Below are 14,741 nucleotides of genomic sequence, written 5' to 3' on the forward strand. Positions count from 1 at the left end.
CTGCACGGTAACCATTCCCTGGGTCCACGTGACCCCTGAGTGTCTGCTGAGCACTTTTATAAGAAAAAAACTTTGTTTATAATTATGTGACCTTAGGATTTAAAAGCATGTTTTGGAGAGCATTTTTTTTTAAATTAACATATAATTTATTATTAGCCCCAGAGATATAAGTCTGTTAATCGTCAGGCTTACACACTTCACAGCACTCACCACAGCACATACCCTCCCCAATGTCCATAACCCAAACACCATCTTGGAGAGATGGTTTAATAGCTACTGAGATTTCTGAGAATGCAGCTGTTTAATAAATTGGCAAAAATATTTAATCTTTCATGAACTCCTACCCTCACTTCTGCAGGGTCAGGTCAGCAGGTGGTCGCAGTGTCCACATGCCATCCCAGGCTCCAGGATGCATGGGCGTCTGCAGACATGGCCTCAGTGAGTGTGGAGGGATCTCCGTATCTGCCAATTTCACGATGTGCCCTTATGCCCTGGGCCCCAGCATTTACACATGGAAATATATCATTTCACTATATATATTTCCTTTGATGTCTTTTTTCTGTTATAGGGAGAGCATTCCACTCACTAAAGCAACCTGTGCAGGGACTTGTCTCCTGTGAACTTCATTCAGGAGAGGAAAGGGGGCATCGCCAAGTGTGTGTTGCCGATGTTGGGTGGGCTGGGCCTGCAAACCTTGCCTTGTGCAGTGCTCTGTAGAGCATGAGGCTGTCCTTATTCTTGTTTCTCTTGTAGCCTCAAATCTCAATAGGGTCAGACACAAAGCACTGCATGGAGGGTGGGGGCTGAGGGGATCTTGCCAGCAATTACTCCAACTTCTGACCCAAGTCAGCACAGATGCTGGAGATGGTCTGTTCTGACGCAGGTACTCATCGGTGTGCTGCTGACCCGGCTGGAAGGAACGGGCACTCGCTGATTTTAACCCGATCCTGGATACTGTTGCAGATAAGTCCTTGACCCCCCCCTCCAAAGCAAATCTGCCTCCCCTCACTCTAGGTTAACCCTCAAGTTCAGCCTTTCCTCTCCTTTCCCTTTCCCTCAGGCCCGGCTCCCACCTCCCCCACACAGGAAGCATGTGAACTACAGTTACCCTGTCCTGTGACCATCACTGTTCACCATGAGCGTCTCACTGAGTAAGTCACAACACTCACCACATACTTTGCGACAACACACAGAGATTCTTTGTGGGAAGCAGTGTCTCCTTCTCCTGGAACAGGGGAAAGGCAGAAAACCTGTTTCAGGCTGTAATCCAGCCACTGGGTCATGGGTACACTGTGCAATTTTAATTGGCTTGTGGCCCTTTACTGCCTCGTGCCCTGTTGATCTTGGCACCTGACTTTGGTCACCATGTCTGTCCTGTGTATAGGATTGAGGGTATGTTTGTCCCCTCTACCTGAGCCCCTCAGGCCCTTGCATTCAGAGGAGACTAGAGGTATGGTAACCATGGGACAGAGACACTGCTGCTGTCCCAGTGTGCTTCTGGAAGCTTCTCTGGCCCATGGCTGGCTTGTTCCTGGCAGCTGAGGGGCGTCATGTCTACACCTTGCTCAGTGCTGCCCTCAACTAAGTACAGTTCACCCTTTGAATTCCATGCAGGGTAGTGGGGGCCAGAAGCCATGGACAATGTGCTTGCCTGATCCCTGGGCCAGCCCCAGAACACAGACAAGTGGGGATGAAGACTCTCTTTTTGTCCTAACTCTAGCCCAGGTGCTCTGTGTCAAGGCTCTGAACTTGGGCCTTGTCCTTGGCAAAGTTAGTTCAGTTTTAGCAAGAACCCTGCTCCTTCCCGTGTGATGAGATTCCTCACCACTCCCTGATATCTAATCCCTCCTGGCCTGCCTTCAGCAAGAATCTCCTTGAGTAGCTGTATTGTGACCTTTAAGACTCCTATTTTCCTGCTGCCTCAACACAAGTCCATCCGGGGTCTCCATTTACCAAGACCACCTGTGCCCCCTGCTGGCCACAAAGCCCCACCTGGACAGATCCTCCCAGCAGTAACACCTGGGGAGTGAGGAGCTAGGACGCTGGTGTTTCCTAAATTCTGGCTCCTGCCTGGAAATAGTTTGCTCTGTCTATCCCCAGCACCCCCCCCCCCACACCCGGCACTCTCCCAGCCCCTCCCGGCTAGCCCCTGGCAGGCAGATGTGGCTGGCTGCAGAGGTGAGGCCTAGGGGGCCGGTCTCTTCCGGGCGGGGCTGCCAGGCTTGGGAAAAGGACAGGAAAGCAGCAGAGAACCCGAGGAATCAGAAGTCTAAACCGGTCCCACCACCTTCCAAGCGGTCAGACAGTGTATCTGTGTAACTGGGAGGCAGGGTATGTGCTCTTTCCCCATTTATTTCCTTTAACCTTATACTTGAAATATTCACCCAGAGATGAGGTCCTCCGCTTGCATTCCTGTCCACTGCTCACCAAGTAACTAAGCCTGGATAACCCATCCAAGTGCTGCCATATTTCACCTGGCCGCCAAGGTAGAAGACCTTCTACCTGGTCTCTGTTTGGGCAGTCAGAGGGAAAAGTCCCCAAACCAGAGTCAGGTCTTGCTCCCACCTGCCGAACACACCTGGACCAAACCCACATTCCTGACCTAGGTTTGTAAAGCCGCCTAACTCTGATCGGGAACCGTACTCCCCAGACCACCTTACTCAAGCCCCAGTGCAAACCCCTCCCGCCTCCTTTAGGTCTGGGTCCTGGGACACACCCAGATCTACTGCCCCAGGCCCTTGCACTCACTAGGATTCCTTCTGCTATCCCTTAGCCCCTCCTCTGGTTGCCTTCCCTCTCCAGTATTTCCTCTGTTGGTTTATGTGTCACCAGCAGAGAGGTGCCCCCTGACCAGTGGACGGAAAGGAACATACCTCCCTTCCCTTATTTCACACTGTTTGGACCCTTGCACATACAGCAGGGGCCACAATCCTTTATGAAGGGCTCGGTGGTCTCTCCTGCGACTCCACGTATCAGAAACCAGCAGTAGACAGCAGTAAATCAAGGGGTGTGGCGGTGTTCCAAAAAAGCTTTATTTACAAAAAGAGGTGGTGGGTCAACTATGGCTCCCAGGTCATTGTCTGCCAGCCCCCGATTTACCCCATCTGGCATTTTTCTTACTTGTTTATAGCCTGAGTCTTCCCTCTTGTTCCTTGTGGTCTTAGCATATTCAGACGCTGTGAATCCCTTTTAAATGAATGTTATTTGGTCACAGCATCGCTCTTTGACACCCTGGTGAATCCTGGCTTCTAGTTAACTTTTTTCCTGCACCTTTGCCCCTGGCAATTTAGCTGCATTTTCTCATCAGCAAAAATGACTGACAGGGAGGGCCATAGGCAATCTGGCAAAGCAAGATAAGAGTAGGGGACCCTGCTGTGATTTCCCTGGGGCGGGGGTGGGGGGTGGGGGGAGGGGGGAGGGAAGGGGGACGGCAGGAGGAGGTCAGACCCAGCAGGGGAGGAGCACCTACTCTTAATTATGCAAATTTGCTCACTTGTGCTGAATTTTAAATTCTGGGCAAACTCTCCAATTCCTCCTGTTTTCCAAAGTATTCTCAGGCATCTTCTTCATGGTCTCATCTTACATGTAAGAAAAGCAACTATTTAAATGTCAGCTTATAGAAATCTAATTGGAAGGAAAATCAAACCCCCAGTGTTAGGGCACTGGCATTTGGAAAGAGACCGGTGATCCACGAGACAGCACTAGATGCCCGGGCAGACCACCACTCTCAGACACTTAGTGGGAAACTAGGTGAGTGCAGATCCTGCCCAGCTGAGACTTGCTGTAGGTTCTTCCTGCCTCCACAAGCTCTGAACTCAGCCATCCTCACTACCGACTCTGCCCGGAGGAGATGGCTGCAAGTTCTTTCTTTACTCTGGCTGGTGCTCTCCTGCCCCCTGCAGGTCAATAGGAGGACTGTGATTGTATTTCTGGAAGCTCTCCTGCCCCCTGCAGGTCACTAAGTGGAATAGCAGGTCCCATGGGTTCCCCAGAAGACCTTCTTTAGACGTATTGTTCCCAGGCTCAACTGATTAAAGGTGTAAACAAGGGGGCCTTTCTGCTGCTAATCTGGCCCGTGTGCACACCTATGGAATGACAGTCATTGAAGCTCCCCCCGCCCCACTCCGTTGCTGTGCAGATATAGACTTCTCCCCAGGAATGTGTTTAGGATCCACATGAGGGGGTCTGATAGAGCGTGGCTCCCCCCATCCCCAGAGGTGTCAGGAAACATGTCAGGTGTCACAGTTTTGGATTTCACAACGAGTGGAGGAGGGTGCTATGACGTGACTGCCTAGGGTGTCCACAAGTCCTGCAAAGACAGGAAGTCCCACCCTCCCCAAAATGCCCGCCCCGCCCTGGAGACAAACGGGGAACATCAGGGAGGAAATGACACGGGAAGGAAATGGGGACAAGAGGCTCCTAAGTAGAAACTGTCCTCTTCCTCTCCCTTCTCTGTGCTCAGTGGTTGTGATCCTTCTCCTCCACCACAGCTTGTGAGTTAAAACAGCAAACACGTCCATGGTCTTGGTTTTGTAGGGATCGCCTAATCGTGGAAGGACCTACAAGTCCTTGCTGACAATCTCCAGGGCAGCTCCTGGGACAACTCAGTCATTTTCAAGAACCCGGTTCCAGTACCAGTGTCCCCAGGCCCCAAGCAGCTACTTATTTGGAAATTTATTCATTTATTTTTAAAAAGATTTTATTTATTTATTTGAGAGAGAGCAAGCATGAGAGGAGAGAGGTCAGCGGGGGAAGCAGACTCCCCGCGGAGCAGGCAGTCCGATGTGGGATTCCATCCCCGGGACTCCAGGATCAGGACCTGAGCCAAAGGCTGTCGCTTAACTAACTGAGCCAGCCAGGCACCGTATTTATTTATTAAAAAAAAAAAAATTGTGGTTAGAAATACATGGCAGCCAATTTCTCCCTCTCTGGCTCATCAGGAAGCCGGGGTCTAGAGCCCTTTGAGGGAATGACTGAGACAAACAGACTCGCAGGTCTCACTGAACACAGAGTCATGAACGGAGTAGGACCTGGTGAAACCAGGAAGGAGACGGGGGGCTCACTACACAGCAAAGGGAAGGACCCTCCCTCCCCATGGCCCACGGCTGAGGACGGATCAGCACGGAAGCCCTGAGCCCAGTGAAGGGCACAGGAAGCAGACATTCCTATTTCAGGACTGAATCTGGGCGCTTAGCTAATTCGCATCTGCTTAGCCTCAGAGAACAGGGCTTTCCTGCAGAACAGCTCCATCTTGGGGATGCGGGAAGGACAGCACCTGCTGTGCACTGAGGACTAAATGATGGCTGTTGCTAACGATGGCTCTCCAGGGTGCCCTGCCACAGCTGCCTGGGGCCTTGCGCACATGCCACATCTGCTCCTGGGCGCTGGACCACAGGGAAATCTTTGTTTCTCCAGGACTCAGGGAGTGGTTTGCAGGATTCCAGAAACAGCAAACACTTGGTGCTTACTGTGTACAGACCCTGTTCTAAAGACATCGTTTACATCACCACCATACCATATAATTGGCGTTATAATTATGCCAGTTGAGAAAAGGGACACTGAGGCACGGGGCTGCTAGACCATAGCAGTGCTGGGATTTGAGCCGGAGCCATTTGACTCCTGAGTCTGTGCATTCAGCCACCACTTTATACGCTGCCTCCAGAAGCAAAGGTGAGAGAGGGCTCTTTCTGTGGGTTCAGGGCACGAACAGGAATGATGCCCTTTGCTCACTGGGATTGAAATGACGTTTCTTTGCCTTGACCTCTCCTGAGAGAAAAATCCCAGCATCGTGGTAAAATACTAGACATTGGAATATTCTCTCTCCCATCTCTCTTTTAAAAATCTAGGCACCAAAACGCAAGGGTGCCCCTCGGTGAGAGAGACTAAAGGAAATCAGGGACAGAGCAAGAGCCCATGTACCTTGATTTAAAGATTCTAGACTGGAAAACAGCGAGTCACCTTCCCTGGCCGCTGGGGGTCAGCAGTAGCAGCACACAAGCTTCTCAGTGTTTATATTTCCAATTACAAAAGCCGTGTAGGCACAAGGCAGGGAACCTGGGATCAGATGAACGGAGAAAGCACCTTCACCCTGTCAATCTGATCCCAGCTCGGCTGTCACGTCAGGACCTATCCTTCCTGTCATCTGTCTGGGATTTACTGTTTCAGACAAATCACTGCAATGACAAATAAATACATTAAATTAAATAAATATAAGGCTCTAACCTCAAAAGCAGGGCAGCTTGCTATGAAATCCACCCAAAGTCAAACACCTGAGCCAATGTGGCCTGTTGCAGGGTTGCACACTGCACACTGTTCCATTCTGCCATGAGCTGGTGGACATACAGCTTTACGTTAAGGGAATTTAAAGATTAGGAGACTTTATGTGAAAGTTCCTTGTTGATATGCTGACAGTGACTCTCAGGCTCTTGTTCTGCTTGTAAACAAAAACACTTCTCCCTTGTTATTCTTGTCCAAAATTCTCCTCCGCAGTGAGAAAGTGCGTGGAGGTGTGGAGCGGGAGAATGTGACGTCCACAGCAAATGCACACATTCCCTGCAAGAACGTGTGAATAAGGCGACGGACACTTTTTTTAGACTGTTCTCATCCTGGAATTGCCAGAAGGGAGGGCACACTGAATCCCTGCAGTGGCCTGGGACATCTGTCTTCCCAGTGCCTCTGCGGCCAGTTCGCAGACTCCGAATCACAAAGGTGTGATGATGCGTGAGCTCCCAGCTCAACTCCAGGTGCTGGGAAAGCTAACTGCTCCACCCGTGTCTCCTGCCCCACCACAGCCAGACCCTGGGACCACTAGGAAAATTCAGATACTTGGCAGCTGTGGAGGTTAAGAGGGGATCATCCGCTCCCAGGGCACTTTTCAATTTAAATGGCGGGACCTCTGTGGCACCTCAAGCTTGTATTGGACAATACCTTTCCACTGGGCACTGAAATTGACTGGATTGGTTTGGTTGTTTTGTTTGTTTTTATTTCTCAGAAGTTTGTTTTTGAAAAATTATTACGTGATTACAGTTGGCCCTTGAACAACACAGGCATCATGAGTGCTGACCCCCCATGTATTTGAAAATCCAAATATATCTTTGACTCCCCTAAAACTTGACTACTACCAGTCTACTGTTGGCCAGAAGCCTTCCTGATAACATAAACTGGAGATTAACACGGATTTTGTATGTCAATATGGACTACAGACTGTATTCTTACAATAAGGTAAGTTAGAGAAAAGGGAACATTAGTAAGAAAATCGGAAGGAAGACACAAGAGATTTATAGCACTGTACTGTCCTTACCGAGAGACATCTACATAGAGGCAGACCTGCAGAGTTCAAATCTGTTGTTTAAGGCTCACCAGCATCATACAGAACATGGAAAAAATGCAGTCAGCAAAATCCCAGAATACTGCTGTTAATAGTTCCTTTTTATTCACTTTTAAAAACACAGAAGGGATTATAACATGCGTATATGGAATCTATCTTCTGCTTTGAAGCCCTAGAAAGTCCTAAACTCAAGAAGAGTTTAGGACTTCAAAAATACTTGAGTGGCCAGAAACAGTTCTATCCTACATCTGTACAGCAATTCGCTAGACATTATTGTTGGTCATCTGATGTTTCTGATTTTTCTTACTGTATTATAAATAACACTGCAATGAACATCTGTGTGCACTATTTCCTGCATTTTTTCCATTTCTTTAGGATAAAGTCCTAGAGTCTAGAGTCCTAGACATGGAGTTCCTACCTTAAAGGGTGTGACTATTTTGAAGAGTCCTGATACACATTCCTATGATGTGGGCTAGAAAGACACCCCTGCATTTACTTATTTGTATCCTGTTTCTTTAAACCTTACAGCAACAGTGTGTTTCCTAAACCCGAGCATATCATGTGACATCTTGGAGCTCAAAACATTAAGAAAGAAAGAAACTGTCAGCTTTCTCATTTCCTGTCTACTTTATGGGAACTGTTATTACAGAAGCGGTGGGAGGAGGGAAACCAGGCACAGAAACTGTAAGGAAGCCAAATGATTTCCAAGTCCAAACACAGAAGAAGAAACTGATAGGGAGCTGATGCATTTATGCTAACGGTATGCAAACCACAGGTCAGGGAGAGATGCCTTTCCTACAGCCTGTGTGTCCAAAGCCTCATTTTGTTCAACTCATTGTATAAAAGGAAAAAGACAGAATTTTTCACATAAAAACAACATCAGACCGAAAAACAGAATTTCTCACCTTTCGGAGTCTTGCAAGCAGACCTGCTACATGTTCGTGTTGTTCTGATTTAGCGAGCTCTTCTGCTGTCTTCCCGTCCTGTTGGAGAAAAACCGTTAGTGTCTTTCCTGCACGGGAGGCTGTTTGTTCCATCCACTGGTTCTGCTGTCAGAGACAGAAACAAGGGTTAACAGGCCTTAGAAACAAAAAAGGTGGACATAGTCCTCGATTCTTTCTCTTTCTGTACAGTCCTTATTTCATTTCCTTATTGGTTCTGCAGGGAGGGAAAGTGAGAATTAGAGAAAAAACATGTGCACTGGTGTCTGGAAGTCCATCTGTGAGATGTCTCAGACCCACAGGCTTTCCTCACACCTGGTACCTCGCAGGCGGGAGGATGACCCCAGATGCTGAACCTCCCTCCAAGAAAGCAGACGATGCAGACTTTCATAGATGCCAAAGTCTAGCTGGTGCTAGCTAGTGTCTTAAATACCTTCCACGGACAAACCTGAGCACTCACGGAGAATGCTAGTTATTGGAAATTTCTGTGCACTTCAAAGAAAAGTTTTAATTTTACAGACGATTTTGATCTAAAGATTTTCAGTGAACATAAGAGGAGGAAATCAGAGATCATGGCACCTTTTAAGTAGAGAATTTTCACAAGGCTGCCGTTTCACAGTGAGCAATTTCACTTACATTTCTGCGCCCGCAGTAAGCAGGAGCCGGGCTGACACGGAGGCCGGGACCACCATGCATCTGGTCCAGGCGGCCTGCTGTGCCCACAAGCGCACTGGGGGGCCCTCGCGGGTGGGGACCTCTGGCTGCTCATCCGTGGGCCACCGAGGGGGAAACAGAGGCTGAGGGGCTGTTCTGCTACAGTTTTAAAGTCTTTATTAATTCAGAGTAGAAAAGGCCGGAGGCCATTTCTGTGCAAATAAAAGCAATCTCCTTTCAACGAGACCGAGAAGCATTTCGATCCCTCTCCCGCTCGGGGCCGCTCAGCACCGGTCACAGCTGCATTCCCGAGGAAGCTCGGGGCCACCCGAGTCTCACCGACAGCACATCTTCCGCTTTCTCCTGCGCAGGGCTTCATGAGACCAGTGTTTCTCAGCCTCAGCACAGCTGACATTTTGGACCAGATCGTTCTCTGCCGTGCGGGGCGGTCCCGGGCACTGCAAGGTGTGGAGCGCCACTGTCTCTGGTCTCTGCAAGGCTCGTCCTCCCCGATTCCTGACAACTCCAGGTGTCTTCAGACGTGGCCCTGGGCTCCCTGGGGGGCGCGAAATCACCCCAGCTGAGAACTGCCACCTTAGGCTGAAGCTGGAAGCTCACGTAAGCGCTCGGGGGAGCAGTCTTCACAGTGCGCAGCCTACCTCTGCTCTCCCTTAGGGCCCCCAGGTGTCTCCAGGGGGCAGGGCAGAGCTTCTAGTTTTCTTTGGGGTGAATCAGGGATCTTGTCAGTCACCACACCACAACCAGGGATTCGTGCCAAACAGCCTAGATCCTTGCTGACATGATGAGAAAAGGCCTCAGAATAGCAGTTCCCAAACCTCCCCACACACTGGAACCCTGGGGGTGTTTAAGAACTCCGGCGGGCTGCACGCACCCGCCCCCTTCTGGATGCTCTGCTTCCCTCAATCTGGGTGCGACCTGGACACTGCGGTTGTAAGCGCTCCCCATGATTCCAACGTGCAGCCAAGTGAGCCTTGACTAAAGTTGTCTGACTTCTGGCCACCACAATTCTCCTGGAGACCCAGGATGGGCACGTTACACAGGCAGAGGACCTTCAGTGACAAAGGTCCCTGTCCATCATGGAGCCTTTCAAGTGACAGGAAAACCACCACTAACCAAATGTCCTACAATTATGGAGCACTTCAAAGCTTGCAAAACACTTTGCCTTAAGAGACAGTGTTCAAGCTCCCAAAAGAAAGGCCTGCCAGTGTGGTGGGAAGTTTGACCTTTGGCGTCAGAAGGACGAGGTTTACCTCCTGAATCTGCCCCCACCAGCTGTGTGATCAGTCACTGGGCCTTCTGGAACCTGGCCTTCTTCATTGTAAGGCGGAAGCAGGGACCCTGATCACACAGGCACTTCAGCAGATCAGAGATAAACAAATGGAAAGAACCAAAAGAGTACCAGTCATGGAAAAAGGAATCGGCAGTAATTGCTAATAAAAAAGCTGAGAATTTCCCCAAATGCCCTGCCTTTCTAGGAGAGAATGGGGTAGGAGCTGGTTGTTTGCATTCTGGCCTTGCCTGACTCTGTGCTCCTGAGCCAGGTGCTAACTAACTCCCACAAGCAATTCTAACACTCATTGTCCTCCTGGTTACAAACAGTGGTCTGGGAGGGCCTTACTGAGAAGGTGACATTTGAGTTAAAACCTGAGGGAGAAGAGAAAGCAAGGCATTTGGATACCTGTGAAGAAAGGCAAATGCAAAGGCCCTGAGGCAGCAGGATGACTGTCATGTCTGAAGAGTTTCAGAGAAGCTCATATGATTCTCCTGGTATGGGGGGGGGTGTCAAAGCCTGGAGATGGAGCAGGAGATGGAGGTCAGGGAGGCAATGTGAGGGGTCAGTCTTCAGGTAGTTCCCATCATAAGGACTTCTAACTTGACGGAGGGTCTGAGCAGAGGAGGGATATGATTTGACTTCTATTGCAATAGAGTCACACAAGCTGCTGCCTGAGGAACAGTCTGGGCAGGTGAGGGTAGAAGTAAGGAAAATGGTTAGGAGACTGGGACAAATTGCACATGATCATGGCCAAGGGGTCATATCTCATGGAGGATCAGCAAATCAATTCCAACAGAGTAAGAAAGGGAGCTGGAGGGGGCTGAAAAGAGGAGGCTCTCTGGGGCTCCAGCTGATTACTGAAAGATGAAAAGGAGCTAGTGTTCCGGAACCTTGCTGCCACCAATGTCATCTGTGACTCTGTGCCTATGTGCTATTAGGCCCAAAAGTCTCTCACATGGACAGAAGGAGCACATCATGTCTTACAGCTGGGGTGTGTGTTCCTGGACCCTAGGAGCTGACAGGGGCTGCAGGCCTCTGCACAGGTCAGACACTGACAGAGAATGGCAGGGCTGGAGGATGAGGACAACCTAGAGGTCGGGCCCTGTGACGCTGGTGCCCACCAGAGGGCATGCGGGGGCGCTCTGGGGATGTGGGACTGGAGCCAAGGTCGTGGGCCTGGGGCCAGCGGCAGCTGCAGCCCAGGGTGGTCAGAGGGCAGGGGCCGAATGTGGGAAGCCACTGGAGCTGGAGGAGGCACGCAAAGGCAGGAGGAGAGGCAGCAGCAAGTGCGGTTTTCCTACCCAAAGCGAGTGGGAGGGGCCGGAAGTGCAAGTCCTGGCTAACCACGATTCAGAAAACCTGCTGCCGCCGAGGTGCGGAGGAGAAAGAAGACAGGCAGGGGCATGGCTACCCTAAAAGAGCGGGGTCACACCCTGCGGAAGGAGACGCAGTGACCACGTCAGGCCCCGGAGGCTTTTGGAGTGACTTTGAAAGTTTAGTAAGCTTTACTTTTGTTCATATGCTTCGTTAAAAAAAAAAAAAAAATCTGTTTTACCTTACTATAAAGAAGTTCTGAAGGCAAGAGCTACTAGGAGGTGACTGGAGATTTGGCAGCACAGTGTCCAGGAGGGGCTGTAGGGCGTAGGGGGGAAGAGAGGGGGAGGGAGTCCAGGAAAAAAAAAGGGCAGGACCTTCAGAGGCTTTTCAGAGTAACTGGGGCTGAGACCAGAGTGGGACGACAAGCGACCGCTAGGGGGCGCCGCAGGGTCGCGAGCTGGGGTTAAGGACGCAGAAGCCCACTTGCTCGCGCCACGTGGACAGAAGCACAGGAAAGGGGCGGGCACTGTTTCTGCCAATCAGGAGGCGGTCCCTCCCCAACCGTGCCTACCTCGGTGTTGAAACGGGGCCCAGGTAAAATGCCTGGGGGCATAAAGCACGATTTCCAGGACAGTACAAACCGAAGAACGGGCAATTTCGCAATACCTTTAAAATACTGATTGCTGGTCGAAATGGTAACATTTTGCACGTCTTGTGTTAAAGAAAATCTGTTCCTGCAATTAACTTCTTTGTTTCTTTTCCTTTTTTGGATGTGGCTTCTAGAACATCTAGCATGGCACACATGCTGCGCGTATGAGGATGACTCTGTTGGAGAGGTCAGCTCGCAGCAAGGCGTCGGTGATCATACCCCCCGCCCCACGCTGGGCGCCTGGAAGGCTGCCCCTGCTCTAAGAGTGAAACCTCAGGGTCCACGCACCTGCGGGGTGGGGGGCGGCACCCGACCCTGCTCTCTCCCCCTTGGCCGGCCAGGCCTTTCCAGGCTGTGCTCAGGCCCACTGTCCTTCCAGCTCCTAGAAGGGTTTGTGGCCACTCAGCTTAGGGAAGCTTAGGGCTTCCCACAGGGCACTCCCTACACTCTCCCTGAGGAGTGCTCCCCACTCCTGGAAACTCCCCTCACTGGTCGCATCCCCTCACTGTACCTTCACTGCTGTGGCTCTTTTGTCTGCTTCCTCCCCCCTGTTAGACTACTGGAAGTCTCCTGAGGGAGCAGAGCTCATCCAGCCCTGTGTTCCTGGGTCTTAGCTGTGCCTGGTGCACAGTACGTGCCCAGTTTTGGGGAATGAAGAAACAAGGGAAGCACTTCTGAAGAGGGTGAATGAGGAGACGGACCTGAGGGCGGGCTGGAATGGGAGGCCCCTGATGGGAAGTAAGGAATCAGCAGCTGGGGACAAGGGCAAAAGGAGAGGACCCAGAGCTCACAGAGGTCATGTGGTGGCACCAACCACCCAGCCACACGTTTTACTGTCCCTAACCCGCCTGTGGGATTTGGCAGAATCAGCATCTGGTATCTTCAGAGCCATCCTGCACAGTTTATTTTTTTGTGAGGCAACATTTGTGACATATATATATATATATATATATATATATATATATATATATATACTTTTCCAAGGACATGGCTGGGCAGGGTTTGATAATGGCACATCTGGCCTAGAAGCCCACGCATGGCCTTGTGGGGTTTCGTGACGGGCGAGGAAGTGCCCTAAGAAAGGGACAACCCCGTCCCACTGGCATTCCCTAGGCCTGCAGAAAAGCCCAGCTCAGGGCTCAACACTTCAGAGAACAGGGCCAGTACTTCTGGGGACAGAAGGACATCAAAGGACTATCAGTGCATTCAGGGAGGCAATGTTCTCCACCAGGGGTCACCAAACATTTTCTGTAAAGGGCAAGAGAGTAGATACCTTGAGCTCTGGAAGCCACAGGGTCTCCATCACACCTGCTCACCTCTGCCCTTACAGCATGAAAGTGGCCATAAATACATAATAATGAACATGGCTGGCTCCCAATAAAACTTTATTTACAGAAACAGGCAGCAGGCTGGATTTGGCCCGTGGCCCCTAGCTTGCCAACCCCTGCGTGCCTCTCCAAGAAATGAGGCCTCCCTTCTGGTCTCAGGGCCCGATTTTCCCAAAACTGGCTGCCATTATTTTGAAACTCCAATGGCTTTCCTTAGACAAACACTTTATGTCAGCCAAGCACTAGAGTTTCAGGAATCCCCCACGTAATGGAGTGGGAGACAACCCACCATTAGGCCAGAAGCAAGTTAAATGACAGTATTTCACGGGAGCAGTCAAATGACAACCTTATCTCATTAGTCCCTGGATTTTTCCTCTTTGGTATTACATGAAATGTTAACTCAAGCGGGGCAGGACCTGGCATGGAAGTGGGGAGGCCAGGAACAGAAGCATCGCATGTAAAATCATCAGGGCCCGCCTCAGAGCCAAAGCAGCTTCTTGAGGAGAGCACAGGAGAGCACAGCTCTCCCAAGCAGTTCCCCACCCTGACCCCCACCCCCGATGCCTCCGAAACCCCATAGGGGAGGGGAGCATTGAGAAAAGGAAAACACAGACCTAACCACACACCCCAAGGTGTTGTTGTGGAACACGGACCACAGCAGGCCTTCATGGCAGCGCGGGCCACAAAATGCGTGGGGAAGGTGGCCAAGCCAGCCCTCCCCCTGGCCCTGTGTGGGCAACTGTCTTCAACCTGTTGTGTGGGAACGAAGCTTCTAGCAGCGTGTCCACGGAGAGGCAGTTGCCAAGTGATATCTTGCCCCTCATGCCCTTGAGGCCTGAGACGTTTTCTACGGCTTTCTATGGCATTCTCCTGCCCCAGAGGGTGACTCACCGAGGTCAGCGCCTCCACGTTGGCGCCCGCCAGACAGAGGTAGCGCACCACGTCCAGAACCCCGTTGTTGGCTGCAAGGTGCAGAGGTGTTCGGCCGTACTGGAAAACACAAGAAAGGCCAAAGAGAGTCCTTCTCACGATGGTTGCTGAGGATGGCCCTGGATGCGAGTCCATCCCATGGGTCAGCACTGTGCAAGGCATCTGGGATCCCCCTGAAGACATGGGAGGTGTGGGATCCCTTCTCCAGAAACTCGCCCTCTCCTGAGGGACACAAGCCTGGCAGGACGGGGGCGAGTGTTCTCCAGTGAGAAGAGTAACCTGGAACTAAAACTGGAAAGGA

General features: G+C 50.9%; 1 protein-coding gene across 9 annotated transcripts in view; it reads right to left on the reverse strand.

Annotated features, from left to right (window-relative positions):
- The window catches only part of DAPK1 (death associated protein kinase 1), a 173,726-nt gene that overhangs the window by 19,908 nt on the left and 139,077 nt on the right, over window positions 1-14,741 (reverse strand). For all 9 annotated transcript variants that reach the window (XM_032308099.1, XM_032308095.1, XM_032308094.1 and 6 more), the window contains exons 18-19: window positions 14,402-14,500; window positions 8,233-8,310 (exon numbers count right to left, since the gene is read on the reverse strand). In XM_032308099.1, the coding sequence (XP_032163990.1) occupies window positions 8,233-8,310; window positions 14,402-14,500 (177 nt within the window). The remainder of the gene's footprint in view (window positions 1-8,232; window positions 8,311-14,401; window positions 14,501-14,741) is intronic.

Source organism: Mustela erminea, chromosome 12 (genome assembly GCF_009829155.1).
Source record: "Mustela erminea isolate mMusErm1 chromosome 12, mMusErm1.Pri, whole genome shotgun sequence".
Taxonomy (NCBI): Eukaryota; Metazoa; Chordata; class Mammalia; order Carnivora; family Mustelidae; genus Mustela; species Mustela erminea.